The 18,399-nt window shown below is 40.3% G+C and overlaps 1 protein-coding gene across 2 annotated transcripts in view; it reads left to right on the top strand.

Moving 5' to 3' along the window:
- Positions 1-18,399, top strand: part of LOC140325678 (arf-GAP with SH3 domain, ANK repeat and PH domain-containing protein 1-like) — a 121,924-nt gene that overhangs the window by 48,852 nt on the left and 54,673 nt on the right. For both annotated transcript variants that reach the window (XM_072403648.1, XM_072403647.1), the window contains exons 2-3: positions 10,853-10,925; positions 17,201-17,346. In XM_072403648.1, coding sequence (XP_072259749.1) covers positions 10,853-10,925; positions 17,201-17,346 — 219 coding nt within the window. The remainder of the gene's footprint in view (positions 1-10,852; positions 10,926-17,200; positions 17,347-18,399) is intronic.

Genomic DNA, 18,399 nt, shown 5'->3' on the forward strand with positions numbered 1-18,399 from the left:
CTTATATTAGGGCAGGTTTACAAAATAGTGCTAGGTCTTACTTTCCGGGTAGGTCTTATTTTCGGGGAAACACGGTGTGTATATATATATATATATATATATATATATATATATATATATATATGGGAGAGATAGAGATTAATATAAAATCATAATAAAAAATAAAAATAATAGTAGAGTTTGGAATAACTAAATGTAAATGTAATGTCATATAAATATAATAGGATAAATAAAACAAATTATACAATCAAAGTATTCGTTATTCCAATCCCATACCGCATCATGGTGGGATTTCCCAGACAGTTTGCTATAAAAAAAAAGTTTTTTTTGACTAATCTCTTTTGAGTAGGTACTCTTTTAAGGTATTTTGACAGATTCACAAAGTTTCAAAGCTGACGCGTTTCACCGTATTGGCTTCCTCTGCAAGTTAAGATACAGTGCCCTGATAGAAGGGTTATCTTTTAGTAAAATATCAGTAGTAGTCAAGGAAATATATAGGAACTGTGTTATTCCCAAGTGTTTACACCTAAACTTGGGTGAGAATATTCTTTTAGGTCCACAGTCAATATTGGCAGCAAGACGTCCGTAACTGGAGTTACTGACATTAGGATAACAGCAGAGATGCACAGGGATGTCTGAGCCCGCCTAGAGGGTACAGGAGCTCATCTGGGTAACTCTAGATTCAGACCTGTGTGGTCCTGTTATTATTGTCTGCCATGGTGCAGAGTAACTTTTCCTTCCAATGGCTATCAAAGCTTCCATATTTAGGGATTCATCGAAACATGTCTTTATGATGCTACTTACCCAGGGTTCTTTGTACCTTGGATGGTTTACTTTGTCAGTGGTAAGTTCAGTGTTTCCAGGTAGATTTGGTCGTTGAAGGATATCACCATGGATCAAAGTGTGCCGCTGTTGTTTTGGGGAGGGGGGTATAAGGCTGCTGGCAGATATACAGAAATATGTAGACATAGAGCACTTTATAGCCAGCAATCACCATGCTTAGGAGTTACTGTTGTTCCATTTTGGATGTCGCCCTAGGATGTGCTATACCGTATGTTTTACACATTAGCCCACCACAAGGAAGTGTCATCACAAGAGCTGCTTGACTCAGCCACAGCTTGGCTCAGTGCTATATATGTATTCTTACTGCTATTTATAAACCAAGGCAGCTTGTGACTGGAAATGCATTGTTTTAGACTTGATTCAATTATTGACGCTGCGTCCTTGGTGTTGTACATTTGGACACATCTATTGCTGGCAGGAATATTAAACCTTAGAAATATCCATAATAGCTTTAAAGATGTAAAACATCACGTTTTGTTTTGTCAATGTGTCTGGGAAAAATACAAGTCTTATAGTCCCTTCATTATTGAAGCCCAACCAAACTCAGATTTGTACTAGGCAAATTCCAGTAATGCCAAACCGAATATTTATATTTTAGGTGACATTATTGCAATGGGAATTTACATTGTTCAATATTGAGTTTGAGTTGGGCTTTATTAAAATGGGAAGGTCCATCCTTATTGGACCAGTGGTGCCCCTAGTAATTCCTAAAAAATAAAAAACTTGATTATATTAGTAAAAAAATTATTTTATTATTATCCTCAACATAACTAGGCTATGAAATAACCCTCAAGCTTTAGGCTTAACCCTAGGCAAGCTGTTGCTCTGTCATCCCTCCCATTGGTTACTATGTCATTATAGAAAACGATTGTAATGTAGCAGCTGGTGGGAGCCACCACAATGTTGGCCATTTCACTCATTCAAGGACTACAATGGGGAATGCATTTTTTGTTGAGTTAGATTTACACTTGTTTTTTTACTAATTTTTGGGTGGTGAACCCAGAAATGATCTGTTTTTTGCTATCACATCCAGTTTTTACGATACAGGGTACCCAACATTTTTGTCAAAAACCTATTAATTTTACATACAATAAAAAAATAATGAACTAATAAGTTGAACTCTTTATTAAAAATTCTTTTGTTCATGCAAAGGATTTATTGTTACTCCATGACATTTTTTTTACAGTAAACTATTTAAAAATTATTCGGGTAAATGGTCAAGATAAAAATTTACGCTTATAGCTTTTCCTGGAGTGTTCAGTGTTAGGACAATTCCATCTGGATGCTCCAACAATAGTCAGCCATCATATGCACATCCCATCTATCCTGATACCGTCCTTCCATGACCTTCAAATCTTGGTGGAATCGTTCACCTTGCTCATCACTGACTGCACCAAGGTTTTCCGGGAAGTTAGAAAGATGGCTGTGCAGAAAATGCACGTTGATGCTCATATTGCAACCAAGCATTTTGTAACTCTCCAAGAGTTTCTGGACAATTTCTGTGTAATTATTTGCTCATGTGTTTCCAAGAAAGTCCTTGACAATGGCTTTGAATGATAACCAAAGCATTCTTTCGACTTCTGACATTGTCCTGATGAAATGTTCATCTTTGATGAGCTACCGAATCTGTGGACCATCAAACACACCGGCCTTTATTTTTTTAAATAACAGGCTAGGAAATGCCAAAATGAGGTTCTTGAAACAGTCTGCTTCAGTTGGCAAAGCTTTAACGAACCGCTTCATCAGACCCAGGTTTATGTGCAGAGGCGGGAATATAATATTCTTTCTATCAACAAGTGGCTCATGTAGAATGTTTAGATCACCTGGTTTTAGGGCAGAACTTGGAGGCCAATTCCTTTTCACCCAATGCCACTCATGAGCTCTGCTGTCCCACATGCACAGATAACAGGGATAATTGATGTATCCGCATTGCTGACCAAGAAGGAAGCATACCATTTTAAGGTTGGTGATATTGCAACAACTCAATGACTCTCTTTATGTCTGTATATTCCTCACAAAGAGAAACTGAATGGCCAATTAGGACTGACCCAAGTATATTGCCATTGTGAAGGAGGACACACTTTAAGCTCCGCTAAGAGCTATCGATGAATAGTCGCCATTCAGTTGAGTTATAGATTGGAACTCCCAATTCCTTCATTAAACCAGGTATGTTATGGCAATACACAAAGCCACTGTCCGTTCTAAAGTACTGCAGAAATGCAATTTCTCTAGTTTGAATGTACAAGACCTTTGTTCCTTTTTCAAGTAAGTTTTTATCTCGCAGTCTTGATGCTAGGAGTTCTGAAACCGTCTTCGATAGTCCCAAATCACGTGCCAAATCACTCAACTCATGCTGATCAAATCCCTTACGAACAGTCCTCTTCAATTTTAAACTCTTCATCATTGTTTTCACCTAGTTCATCACCATTATCATGTTCAAGAGAGGGTGGTATAAGAAAAACCGTCATTGGGATTTCATCTGAATGAGCCACTGGGCGTATAGCCTATGGTAGACTAGGATACTCTATGTTACATTTATTTTTCTTGTTATATCCTGAATTTTTCACTATACAAAACTAACAGTCACTGAAATCATCTCCTGGCTCTCGCCAAACCATAGGTATACCAAACGGCATCTTATCACACGTTCCCTTTGTCCACATCTGTAAACCCTTGACACACTGTTTGCACACCTTTTGAGGGGCCCAAGACTTATCTTGATCACCAAGTTTAATTTGAAATATGCCAAATGGGCTTGTCCTACAAATGTGCTGATGTTCGCCCTTTGACTGGGAATGGTGAAACTGCCACAGATATAACAAAATTAATCAGGGTTGTTTAGGCACTTACGACGAGAAACAGCAGAGCCAGACATGGAAAGGAAAGGACAAGGAAATACATGTGTAAGTATAAAAATAAATTTTGCTTATTCACTACGTAGAGCAGCACAACCTCTGACTACATTGTCTTGCGTGTAAATGAATAGCCTATACAAATCCACACTACGGTAATCGCATTATTATAAGCGGTGAGGAAAAACCTGACAGAAGAAAGCTAACTGCAGTTTTAGAATCAGCATACCTATTTTAGTGTAAATAAGCTTAAAAATTAAAGTCAACAAAAAATTTGTTCAAAATTGTTCCACAGTGGTATTCATTCTTTTTGACCAGTCTTCTTTGACCAGATAGCACAGCTAGGCACTAGAGCACAGTTTCTTAACCAGGTTCCTCCAGAGGTTGTTTTGGGGTTTATTGAGCAATGAGCAATTTGCACCTCTCAGGTCCATTTAGGTGACGCCAATGATTATTTTAGCTAATTTACTCTGAGTTGTGGATATTGTAGTTATAAGGGTTCCATAAAGACCTAAACATTTTTCCAAGGATTCCCTTATGTTAAAAAGGTCGAGAAAATTTCTTAAGCAAATTGATCTCTAACACTTATGTTACTGATACCATGGGAAATTTTCCACTAATCACCAACGTAATGGGTCACTTCTACTAATGCAGTAATGTAATGGATAATTTTGTCATCAGGACTTAATCAGGACTTAATTTTGTCATCAGGACTAAAAAATGTATCTGTATGAGTGTCAATCTAGAAATGCCATATTTTTGTAACATTTTTACAACTTAATGATCTCACTAATATACTGTGAGCTTTAGGTATAATCATTTTTAGCAAGAGTTCCTGAGACCTTCAGGGGTTCCTCTAGGGCAACCTTTATCAACTGTTTGAACCCTGAGGAACCCTAAAATGATTTTCCAGTGTTGGAGAACCCCTCGGACTTCCGCATTGTTCCCTATACCAGTGAATTTCAACCAATGTGCCGCGGCAAACTAGTGTGCCGTGAGAGATCTTCAGGTGTACTGTGGGAAATTATCCAATTACCATTATCGAGTGTCTGTGCTGCTGTAGTGACTGGCAGAGTAATGTAATACTCTTCCATGTCAGTGGGTGGCAGTAGGTAGCTTAATTGCCTTGTTTTTTCTTAGAGACAAGAGAATTAGCTACAGTGTCATTTTGTAACATTGTTGATTTGTGATGTGCCGTAGGATTTTTTCAATGTAAAAAATGTGCTGTGGCTCAAAAAGGTTAAAAAACACTACTATACAATATCGGTCATGATGCCACCTTTCCAGACAAAAAGGTCCTTGGTTTCATGTAACTGGCTCTGCCAAATGGTGTTAGCCCTAGAACTATGCAGGTACCATTTTATAGGGAGGTCGGTTAGCCACTGATCAAACAACCCCAGGCAACTTCTAGAGAAACCACAAGGGTTCCTTGAGCAATGAGTAATTTGCAACTCTCAGGTCAGTTTAGGGGACACCAGTGATCTTTTTGGCTATCTGTAGAGGTAACATTCTTCCCACTGGTCAGCAATGTAAGAGGCATTTTTTCCACTGTAGATATAAAGTAGCAGTGCTCAATCCAGAATTTTTTGTAATTTTTTGTCTGTAATTTGATGCAGCTCATTAGTAACCACCCAAAAACAGCCGCGTGGTTACTGAAAAGTGCCAGATGGTGAGCGCCAGCTAAAAAGGACCGGGGAGAACACTGTATAGTAATCATAGCAGGAGTTCCCTAGACCTAAAAGTATGCAGGACCCGCCCCATCCTTTCATTGAATTAGGAAAGAATGGCAGCAAACTGTTTAATGTCATTACACCCCTTATGTCAGGTGGCTTCCAGTGTTAGCCTGACAGCAATGTGCAAAGCCGTACATCCTTATAGCCAAAGGGCATGTGTTAATGAGCTCTATCTTACATCAGCAGACAAATTCTTTTTTCAGGTGCATTTGGCCTGCACTTAACTTCCCTCCAACCCATGTTTGACTTAATTTGCAGCTGGATTCGCCTTTTTCAATCTGCTTTTGCAATATCATTGAATTGTATTGGAAAAGAAGCAGTTGAAATGCAAATAGAAGCCTATAAGCACAATTCCAATACTTCTGTACTCGTTCCTGTTCTTCTGTGAAGGGGATTAGTGGAAGCTAAGATTCAGGGAGTTATCCTTTCCTTTATAAAACACACACAGTAACAAATCTTTGAATGAATCAAACTGCAGATTTTTTTATCATCCTGAAATTCAGCTTTGAATATAACATTTTCTTGTATGACCGCAGCATTTCTATCATCAATTAAGAGTGAGCAGACTAACACCAAAGTTACTGCAGCTTAATCACTCTGCAATGGCTCTTTCTCCTTCATTAAGCTCCAATTGGCGGTTACTGTTTTTAACCAGTGTCAGCAAAAAAAGCTAAACCCAGAATCTGATCCCAATTAACTTGTCATCTGCGGCACCAAGGTTGTAAAAGGGACCGGCGTTCAGTGGCATATCGAGAACTTGTCATCGTCAGTGATTGATTTACTGGGAATGATGGCTGACAAAATGACTTTTTTTTCTACCTTTTTTTGGGTAGTATGTTTATATTTATTCTTTTTATTATTCAGTATTTGAATTTATTCTATTTAATTGATTATTTAAAATCTCGACATAAGGTAAAAAAAAAAATTGAGAAAAATGTGTCCCAGGGTTCCCGTCCGTAAGGTAAACCTGTTGCGAATCTCAAGAGTTCAAGTTCAGAAAAGCACATAAGCAGCTGAAATGGAAGTGTACTGCTGGTCTGATAGCTGTAGTATTTTGATCTCTTGATCTCAAGTGTTCTAGATTTGTGACTCAAACATAAAATGAATCTCTAGGCCAGGGGTAAGCAAACTCTGGCCTTTAGGCCAGATACGGCCTGGCCAGTAGTCCATTCCGGCCTAACGTCCCCCTGGTTGATCCAACTTAATCCCAGCCGGCAGGGGTCGGCAACCCACCGGCTCTTGAGCCTCCTTGTTTTGCATCCCTTCCCTATATACCGCGGCTGGCATTAGCACTTCCTCGGCTGGGGTAAGGGGCTACTCCCTTTCCTCCGTATGCATTGCAGAAGAGAGGGATTTTCTTTTTAGGGGTGTTCCCTCTCCTCCATATGCATTCCAGAGGAGAGGGATTTTCTTTTTAGGGGTGTTCCCTCTCCTCCATATGCATTCCAGAGGAGAGGGATTTCTCTTTAGGGGCATTCCTGGTGGGGGGCGGAGCCATCAGAGTGGGACATGAGAGAGTCCGGCGTAGTGTGCCTTTTTGACTTCCTAAAATAGCCTAGTAGCCAAAAAAGTTTGCTGACCCCTTCTCTAGGCTAAACATGTGTGTGTAGAAAAGTTCCTCTGTTGTCTTTGTGTCCTATTGGGACTGATACTGATGCACATTATCACAAAAGTTCCGTGCAAAATTGTAAGTATAAATAATGTGGGACCATATAAATGGGGTTTTCTCAATGTATTAATGATACCACCATAGCATTTCACAGTTTATTTATTCCACACAAAGCAAAATTCAAACATATATAAAAATATAGACATATGAAACAGATTTAAAAAAATAGCATTTATAGGCAGACAATTTCATATTTCAAATCATTATATAGATTGTTGTTACATAAGGTATTATAGTTTCATATGAGTATACCACATGACTTAGGTATTTAACCAATATCGTGTTACTGCATTCTTAAATTGTAGCCGACAAGAAGTCAGGGGAAATTTCCCAATGGAGACACTTGACCCTGGGACGGCTGTCTAGGAGGTGATCTCCCTTGATTTGCTGTATCTTGTTACATCTTTGGAATAGGGTGCAAAGAGAACATTCCACTAAAGTACACAGATAGCAAAATAACATAATGATATTAGGAAACAGCAGTGACAAAAGTTATCCGGCACAATGGAGATCAATGTCTTTATTTTAAACATCTTGATGGCACCATTTCAAAAGTGGCTATAACACCCACAATTATAATGAATGGGCCGCGTATTCCACCTTGGAAAAACAGAAATCATTTACACCATCATTTACCAATCATTTACACCATTGAAGTGATTGGAGCTTCCAAGTACCACTGTAAGGTAACTATGGGCTCAGTGACTAGTACTTCTTTGCAGCACTGGGGTCCTTGGTATGAATCTTGGCCAGGACATAGGCACAAACTTTGTATTTTCCTCCAGTGGTTTGGTGGGTTTCTTCTAGGCGAGGGGTGTCAAACTCTGGCCCATGGGCCAAATCTGCCCGCAACATCCTTTTTTTGGCCCCCCAAGGAATCCTGAAAATGAATTGCAGCTGGCTCACTGCTGCATTGAAATAGTGCTGCTACTACAATTCCCGGGATAATTTGCGTCTATAGATAAGTAATTCCAGGAATTGTAATAGCGGCATCACTCGCATCTATAGACCAGAGGCCTCTCTCCCCATGAGTGGCCCTGCATTGGACTGTTTTATAGATGTAGGGAATTGTAGTAGCGGTGCTATTTCAGTTTCAAGTTTGGCCTGCGACTTTGTCTAAGTTTTTAATTTTGGCCCACTGTGTATTTGAGTTTCACACCCCTGCTCTAGGCATTCCGGTTTCCAACCACATCCCAAAAACATGGGTTTAGGTTTATTGGCATTCCTTCAACAATTGACCTTTGATTGTGTTAATTACAAAGATAGGTACAACAGATTCTAAATCCATTTGTCTTTAGACTTTGTAAAGTGCTGTGTAATATGTTAGCACTACATAAATACAAGATAAAATTAATCCACCATTGCCATGCTCCTTTATAGAAATATGAAAATCAGATCAGAAAAAAATTGAAGATCAAAAAAGTGCTGATCTGACCACCACTTCTTTATAAATAGGCTCCTGGAATGTAGCCAATTATTTATATATATTATACAAATGCTTGTTGGTTTTTCAGATATTGCTCTGGGATTTTATCCTCTGGTGATCTTTGGATGAAAACAATGTCAAGTTTGCAGACTGATTGAAGATATTTTTATTAAATGTTTATATTGTTTTCCATAAGACAAATTGTCATCAGTCTTGACCATGATTACATTCTGAAACAAAACAAATTTCACAGCCACGCACAGTCTGGAACATGCGGTAATGCCGTCAGTTTGGAGTTGGCAGGCTCCCAAAGGCCTCAGCATTGGATAGGTTAATAGGAATTCTCGATTGTGATTCTGCCGTGAGTCAGACACAAGCATCCAGAGCGGGTCAGTTATTGGATTGGGAGTCCCAAAAGGATGTCTTTAATTGCATCATATCTGATATTTACCCACTCTGCGTTCCATGTGCCCATCCCCCAAGTTATACTACTCTGCTGCCAGCTTTCCCATGGGCACCGCAATAATTGTTTGGAGCTTTGCATCCCAAGCCAAAGCCCGGGGAGCTTGGAACATTAATGATCTACAGCGGATTCTAGAGGAGATTTTGCTTTCTATAGATCTGCATAGTTTAGACTTGTATCTATTAAAGAAAAGCAGATCAATAAAAAAAAATTTAAAGGGCAAACAAATCTCAAAAGGGATTAAAGGCTGTGATAAAATGTTCAACTCTGAGTCCTTCATTATCACAGTTATTATTACTGCTGTAGTCCTAGAAAACATATATGAATATATAATATATTTTAAAGGTGGTCTTGTAATAATATTTTAAAGTGAACCTGTACTTAATTTTAAACTTTACTATACAAAAGTATTTCTTAAGAGTTGACACCTTTTTTATTTATTTATTTACCTTATTTTCTAGAATAGATTAAAAAATTGTCTATAATATATTTTCACTGCTAACACATTGGGATCTATTTGTAAATTATTCAGCCGCGATTCAGATGTTTTTTTTTTTTTATGTGTTCTATTTCCCTGTATGTTATACTTTCCTACTGTGCTGTACAGGGGTGTCCTACAAGTGCCTATAGAGCCCAATTTAGAGAGATATATACAGGGAGGGGATTTATTAAAGAAATCTAAACATTTTTTAAATGGTTTACAACTTTATAAAATGATTTTTTTCTACTGGGCTGTGGACCATTACCAGGTCCAGGGCTGTGCCGAACCAGGCTACAGCCATCCTTGTAGGACTCGGTGTCCTCTCTCTTATTATTTCATTCAGCCAGATTTATTAATGAATATTAGTTCTCTAAGACTGAAGGAGATTAGGGATAAGCAAGCAAAATTTTTAATTTCCATCTCGCGGTGAATCGGGCCTTTCACGCTTAAACGGCCTTGTGATTTGCCACGATGTCGTGTTCTGGCCGAACTCAGATGAACTCTCAATGGAGAAACTCCACTCGCGTGCCTCCAATCAGCTGTGACCGCAAGTTCCCACACTCCCCGGGCTGTACTTATCAACCCAGGGAGCATGGGAACCTGTAGTTCAATGGAATTCACGAAATCGGTTCGCCGAAATTTTACGGACCCATCCTAAGTTCGGGGAAATTATTGCGAGAATGTCTGAGGCATTCCAGCTCATCCCAAGGGAAGATACACTGTCATTGTTGAACCTGAGTGATCTAACAAAACTGCAATGGCGTACTTAAAAATCATTTACTATTGGATGGAAAGTGGTTTTAATCCTGAAACCGATTCATTCCCAGTTTGCTGGATCACCCAAGTCCACCCATGACAGTTTATCTAAACTCAAAGAGCTTTATTAAATCAGGCCTATTCAGACAATCATTGGTGCAATAAAGGTTGGGGAAAGCTTTCTTAAAAAAACAATCCTATTAAAGCCAATTCACACTTACTAGTAAAATGGCAAAGGTGGTGAACTAACTCACCCTTTGATTATGTGGTAAATGTTTTTTTTTTTCCAATGTATACCTTAAAAGCACTTACAAAATCATTCCTAACACGCTGAACATGATAAATCATAAAAGATATACAAAACACTGTTGAGACCAAATCATAAAACCTTTTGCTCCCATTGGATCTGGAGTGTTCTCCAAATGGCGTCACCAATGTCGCCTTCTCTCTAATTCCCCTTTTTATAAATTGACTCCAATAGGTTTCTTTTTAATCATCTGTTCATATTAATGTATGCTTAGTTATTATGGATCATTTGACACATTTTAAGATATCTAGCACATTTATTGTCTCATGCCTATTAGAAGTGATCATCCTGTATTATAATGGATTATTATTTTACTTTTCAGGCATTGGATGCTGACCGAAACGTCCTCAACAAGATGAAGAAGGCGGCCAAGGCTAAACACAGCGCAGGAGAAGGTGTGTGTTATAAAGTCTACAAACGTGTTATATGTGTAATGCGCCTGGGCACACAAACCACAACCAACTCCAGATATCCTTCAATCAGGCTTTATTCAATGTCATAAAGCATGACAAGGGTTAAGTCCAAACAAGTGAAGTACAAGAGGGTAAGGCAAAGACAGGTCAAGAACAATCCAAAGGTCAGGGCAGGCAGCAGGCAGAATGGTCAATTACAATCCGAGGTCAGGGCTGGCAGAGTTCAAGCAGAGTCAGTTTCAGTCCAGGTCACTATGGAGATGACAAAAGCAGATAAACTTAAACCAACACAAGGATGCACCCAAGCACACTGTGTTAACAGAGGCTTATAGTGGGCAGTGGTGTACAGGACAGGCTCCCCTTAAATGGCCAGAGTGACCAATGACCTTGCACCACCTGGCGCCGTCTGATAGGAGACTAAGTGAATCCAAGTGAATTCAGGCTAACTATGTCCCGCCCTAGGGCGAGGCAGCTGAGTGCCACGCCCTCGGGGGGTACACGAGGAACGCATAGTAGCACGCGCACCTCTTCCCACAGCACCCCTAGGACGTGCACTACTTCGCACATGCAAAGGAGTGCTGAGAGCAGGAGTTTCAGTAACCACATCCGAAGGGATGCAAGGGATGCCGCCTGGCTGAACAGTAGTTTGGCCAGGATGGATCCCTCCGCCTGCAGAGAGAGACAAGCTGTGAGCAGAGCAGCAGCCTCGGCCATGCTGCCTGCTACAGCGGCGTCTCCCTCTGTGGCTGGGATCCCCAGGGACACTGTGGGCTTGCAGGACGGATAAGTTCCTTACAATATGCTTTCTCTTGTGTCACACACTCCTCTCTATCATATAACAAAGAAAGACATGCAACCATTTGTGTTTATAGTGTTGGTCGAATAGCTCAGTGTTCGATTCAGCGGCTATTCGATCGAATATATTGATATTTTTTGGGTGATCGAACGCCAAATTTGAACACCAATAAAGTCTATGGGGGGAAAATTTGGGTTACTTTCATGACTGTGTAGAATTGCAAGAGCAATCAGCAGAGCAGAGCTGACAGCTCTGTCCCCTGATTGATCTTGCAGCCCTAGCAGAACTGTCTGTGACTCCACAGCCCGTGACATTGACAGGATGATTCCCACGGCTGTATTCATTCTGAGCACAGCCGTGGGAATCCTCCTGTCAGTGTGGGATCCCGGGCACTAGGTGTTAAATGAGAATAAGTCTCATTTCCTTTTTAACACTAGGTGTTAAATGAGAATAAGGATTTTCCTTTCCCCATCCACTCACAGAGCACTAAAGGAGAATAAATGGGGAGACTTGTCCTCGTTTAACCTCTAGTACTTGGGGATCACACAATGACAGGTGGATTCCCATGGCTGTGCAGCAGTTGGAATCATCCTGTCATTGTGGGATAACCTGTAAAAAATTAAAAGTTAGTAACACAAATCACACACATTCAATAAATTAATTTAACATTAAAGCCTCTTTTTTTTTTTACACATTTTTTATACACGAATTCCGTGTTTTTTGGGTCGGGTCTATCCGAATTTGAACAGCCATCGTCGGGTCGATTATAAGGACAGCCCTAATTCGAACACCAACACTATCTGTTTATATTCACCTTTTTTTCTATATTATTATTCTCTATTGTGCCCATGGCTGCATTTTGTTGTGCTGCTTGATTTCAACACATCCCAAGGCCAGTTTCTTGGGGGGGCATTATAACGTCCAGTAACTGCGTGTTTTTGGAATGGAGAGGGGGAAACCCCTGCAAGCACAGGCAGAACATGCAAACATGCAGGGGGTATCTTGGCCAGGATTGAAACTCAGAACCCAGCACTGCAAAGGAAAGACTTCTAACCACTGAGCCTCAACCACCCACCATTTTTTTTGGTTTAGTTTCATAATGACTGCAGTGTTCATCCCAGAATTTTCTTTAGGCCGGGTTTTAAGAAATTGTAGGTGGGTGGCAGCCCCTGTATTGTGACCCAACTTTTCAGTTACCATAGAAAAGTAGCTGGGTGGTTACTGGAAAGTGATGGGTGGTGTGCCCAGCTAAAAAGGGCTGGGGAGAACACTTGACTGATACTTCTTATATTTCTAATTCCTACAAACAGATACAAACATATAGTTAATTATGTTACCTTGATCATGAAGTAAAAATCGGCTTTACTTACTCCCAGTTTCCTTATCACCAGGTTTGTAAAATTCTTGCAGGAATGCTGCTGGCAGGTCAGTTCCTATTAGCACATCCCCAGAACTTCATTTCCCGAAGATCCCTTTCCCTATATTCATGTGGCCAGGTCTTTGGGAATCAAAGCGGCATCAGTTTTTGCTTGGAAAGAAATGAATGTAGGCATGTGGAGGGGGAGAGTGAGGAACAGCATTCTGTAGTCCAACACACACACATATACGTATAAAGCATGTTTGTGACTGGTTCACTTTAAAGTAACAACAAATGTGGATATAAAAACTGATGACAAAGCTGAAAAACAAAATTTACCTATAGTAAATGTCCCATGCAAAAAGAGTCAAGTACAAAAATATAGGCTGCAGGTATTTTGTATGGCCTTTTCCTTGCTTTTTCTGTTGAAGTTGACCCAACCCTATCCATGTCTTACACCCTATTGTTCCATGAATCTGATGGGTAGCTCTACCAATAAATATGATGGAAGGAACATAAATCTGTTAGCTATGCCCCCATCAGCAAGCATCATCAGAGGCCATGCTTTGTAAGGTGTCCAGTGGGACTGGAGTAATGACTCTGGTGTCCTAGCAGCCTTCCAGGTGTCAACTAAGAGGTTAGAAGTACAATCCAATGAAAGTAAATGAGGCTTTTTACAAGTTGAATAGAAGAACACCAATCGTAAGTACATGATAGATGGATACCACTATAAAGGATTGTTTAAAAAAACTGGGCTTTTACCCACTTTTTTCACTTTTATCTGTATATCAATTTTTTGTTCTTTGTCCTGTCATATGACCATGAAACACAAAATCTTGTGGCCTCCATGCTCCTTCACTGTTTGTCTAACAAGATACTTTCAATGGCTACCACTGGTTTCCCAATGGGATCCTATGCTATACTGATCTCTATTCATTGCAAGCATTGCCTGCATGCATGCAGGAAGGGTCTGGATGATGGCACAGCACGTACATCATAAATGATTATCTGCGGCATACCCAGCAGTGCCGGACGCTGGAGAGGATTGAGTTTTTAGGTCATTTCAGACCCAGCAGCTGGTTTTCTCTACTTGCTGTGAAGATGTGACTAATGTCAGGATAATTATTAGATATATGTCTGTCAGTGAAGACTGCCGTCCTACGTGCAGGATGTCTTTTATAATGGAATATTCTAACACTGAGAAATCCGACAAAAAATCTTTTGTATCTAAATTGTCAAGATAACAATACCCATTTTAGAATAAGTACAATTAGGTACATGGATATGTTTAAATAGTTGGGTTACTTCATTTTTAGTATTTTGTGTATTCTACAGGCATTGGTGACCGGTAGCTTTAGGCAAGGTTTACACTTGTGGTTGCAAACCAAATCATAAGCCTCTTCCAGGTGCATAGAAAACCTTTTCCATGCACCCAGGAGTGGTAAACTGCACCCCAGGTTAACACATTTATGGCAAGAAGCATCCAGGAACTGCATGGCATGTCTGCACACTTTGCCCTTGCCATTATAGTTATGGCAAAAAGGGGAATGTTCCAGGAACTGCACTGCAACCCCAGTGCAATTGCAATTCAACCATGTGTCAATGCATGCCCTATACTGCTTCCAATTGGTTGAGCCTGTGGTCATCTGCAAGCTTGTAATTGGCCCTAATGGCTATAAGATGGGGCTGCAAGATTTATGAATGGAGTTCATGGTGGCTGTGCACCAGTATAATTTTGAACAGGGCCAGATTGCTTTTAGGTGCACAGCAAACTTTAACTATGCACCCAGGAGTGGTAAACCGCACTGCAAATAAACACGTTTGTATGGGTTACCATTACATTTCATGGTTATGGCAAGAATGTTGATCCAGCTGCAACAGCATTGCAATGGTGTGCAAATGAGTGCACAAAATTGTTCCCAACCACTCTCATTTTTTTGAATGGGAGCAATGGGATCAAGCCTGCGGTCAGCATCTGGTCTGAAATGGGGCCTAATGGCTAGAAGATGGGGCTGCCATATATGTGAATCGAGGCTATGGTGGTCATGCGCCATAGTTTAGAGCAGGGACAGATTACCTTTAGGCATAGTCGGTGTTTTCCTTTAGGAAACAATGGCAAAGAGGCAGTCATATCCTGCCAAGTTTTTTTTTCCCCATTAAAATAAGGAACAGTCATCCAATAAGGTTCTTTATGCATCATCACAACTTTCTAAGTCACAGGTTAGCTAAACAGGAGGGGAAAAGGAACTAAACTCAAAAGTACCCCAAAACAACAAAAATACACTTACCTTCATTCCCGCAGGGCAGTCAGAATCATCCAGAGGTCTCTTTTATCAGGTCCTGCATCATCCCGGCATCCGTCTTTGGTCCAGCGCTCTGGGTGCCGCCATCTTCTCCTTTTCTTCTGGTTTCTTCTTCCTACGTAACCGGACCCAGGCGCTAGATGGGGTGACGTAGATTGAAAAAAAAATTTCTGATCTCACTGCACATGCGTGAGATCGGCAATTTTTTTTCCTTTTGACAAAAGGGCTCGGGCATGCACAGAAGGAACACCCAAGAGCTTCCTGGGATGTGTGACTTAGGTATCCCCGAAGGCTCTGTGCTCCCATTCATTCTCGGTTGCCTAGGCGATCGAGAATTACCAGGCTGTGCTGCACCTTTTTTTTTTTTTTTTAAAGTTTGTTGCAAGTAAAAAAAAACAACAGAATTTGTAATTAACATAAATATATATGTTACATTTATGTAAAGTGAAATTTCTGAGTTTAGGTACGCTTTAAGTGTATAAAACAGGTTGGGAAAGAAAATGTGTTTGCCTTCCATGTTGTAGATAAGTATAAAATATCCCAACAGCATTTCCTATCAACCCCCTTCTTCACAATCTCACATTTTGTTTTTCACAACCACAGGTGCTCTTTGGTATGAGTATAGTTTGGGCACAAACTGCTTTGTCGTTTTGGGTTGGCAGAGACCACTCAAGGAAGCAGCTACCAATATATTCTTAGTAGCATAGCAAAAACATTAGCCTTTGTGACCCCAAAACAGATGCCGTGTCATTATATTTCATTCTCAGGTGAGCCAGATCCAAATGTGTCCATCATTAACTCCTAATGTAAAATCTACATCATATATTTGGATTGTGTAGATCTTAATCTGTATTCAGCACCCTGGACAGGGCATGGGGCGTTTGGCAGCCTGTCTCCTATATTCATTAGGCAAGCTGCTGCAGTCAGCTGCTTTGACTTCACAGAGTTTTACTAAGAAAAATGGCTTTGATAAGCTAACCCAAATTGATTGCTGGTAATATTCTGCATACTTTAAGGAAAATGTAATTGAAGTGAATTAGATTTGTATTTTTTATTAGAGCCATGAGCGTATGTGGGTCTAATCTGTGGAACAAAGAACTTTTTAAGTTTTTCTAAAGAAGCTCTCTAACATGGACACTAACTAGTCAGCTCCTCAAGGTGTTCTGGCAGAAGCCACATAACCAATGCAATGGCTTTGCACACATGGCAAATAAATGTGGAAGTGCTTTATAGCAAAGAATACTATTAATGTACATTTTAGTAACATTTATTATTAAAATATAGGCTTTAGTCCTTCATATTTGTTGTTAACAGCTTGGTTTAAATACCAACCCCATCATCCCACATGAAGTTAGTTGACCTCTACTACTTTGCTGTGTGTGCTCACATATCATCACACATAAGTCGAAGGAGCAACCATGGACAGCAACCAATTGTCCAAATGTATTAATTCCACATTAAAGCCAGTGAAGGAAAATGGTGGTGGTGGAAGACTGGTGTGTTTTAATACATACGACCAAACACAACTCTGGCCAAAAGTCCTAAATAGAGAAGAGAAGGTTATAGCATCTGTCGGGTTTATATTGTTATTCCTAGATTGTAAGCTCTTCAGGGCAGGGTCCTCTCCTCCTGTGTCACTGTCTCTACCTGTCTGTCACTTGCAACCCCTATTTATTGTACAGCGCTTCGTAATATGTTGGCACTATATCAATTCTGTTTTATAATAATAATTGTTGCCTCTAGGTATCATACAGAACAGAATAAAAGGGAAATTCTCACATCCTGTCATCTTCTATTTTAGAACACATCACACACCTCGAGGTTTATATTGCCACACTGGAAAAACTATCATCAAACTGCCGGGACAATGGAGAAGAAGCCCTGAGTAACGCTTTCAGTGCCTTTGCTGAGTTGTCCAAGGAGTTGTTGACACCAATGAAGAACATGGTATGGAAATATGTACAGGTTGACAATCAAAAATCTGGCAACCTCTGGACCTAAGGAGTGCCGGATTTTCAAAAATTCAGGATTTTTTAAAAAGTTATACTTACCTCCACACACAGGCCAGCCTTCCTCTCGCAGCACTGCGGACATCTGGCACAGTTCCAGGGAGCAGGCAGCAGGGACGTCTCAACGTGTATTTAGATTAACAAGCCAGACCTGCAGAACAGCGCCAGCAAAACATTAGTGGCCAAACAGTGTACTACAGTCCCTGTATTGAAAAAACGATCCGAAATTCATGCCGGAAAACTGAAGGAATCAGATTATCAATGGCCGGATTTTTGATTGTCTACCTGTAGTATAACTTTAGTGAAAACATATTTATGGATCATGTGTCTTAAACTGTGACTTTGATCAGGCTATGGATTTTTAAACATTTACATCATATTATTATATAACAATTTGTAGATGAGTTAAATAAAAATCTGTCACTGACCACTGTAGCTGCAAGCACTGTGGAGCAATTCACCTTCATAGCAAAAGGATTGAAGTATTCCATAGATTTCCCATGTAGTAGCCTAGCTGCTCAACCCCCTCCTAGCAGTGGTTTAGCAGTTCAGTGCACCTTGCCCCCTCTAACAGCAAACAGTCAGCAGCTCAGCCCACCCTGCTCCCATGTTACAGCAAACACTTAGCAGCTCAGCTCGCCCTGCTCCTCCATCATCGCAAAGACTCAGCAGCCCAGCTCACCCTGTTGCCTCTTTATAGCAAAGACTGAGCAGCTTAGCTCACCCTAATTCCCCAGAATAGCAAAGACTCAACATCCAAGCTCATCCTGCTTCCCACATCCAGTAAAAACTGGGAAGCCCAGATCATCGGCTCCCCATTTCCAGTAAAGTCTCAGCAGCCCAGCTCAACTTGCTTCCCATTTCCAGCATAAATTTGGTAGCTTAGCTTGTGATATACCCCTTTCAACCTAGAGTGAGCAGCTCAGCTCACCCTGATCTGCTCCAATGTACATATATCATTACAATCCATACACTGCCCTGCCAACTTTTA

The sequence above is a fragment of the Pyxicephalus adspersus genome, chromosome 3 (genome assembly GCF_032062135.1).
Source record: "Pyxicephalus adspersus chromosome 3, UCB_Pads_2.0, whole genome shotgun sequence".
In the NCBI taxonomy this organism is placed as follows: Eukaryota; Metazoa; Chordata; class Amphibia; order Anura; family Pyxicephalidae; genus Pyxicephalus; species Pyxicephalus adspersus.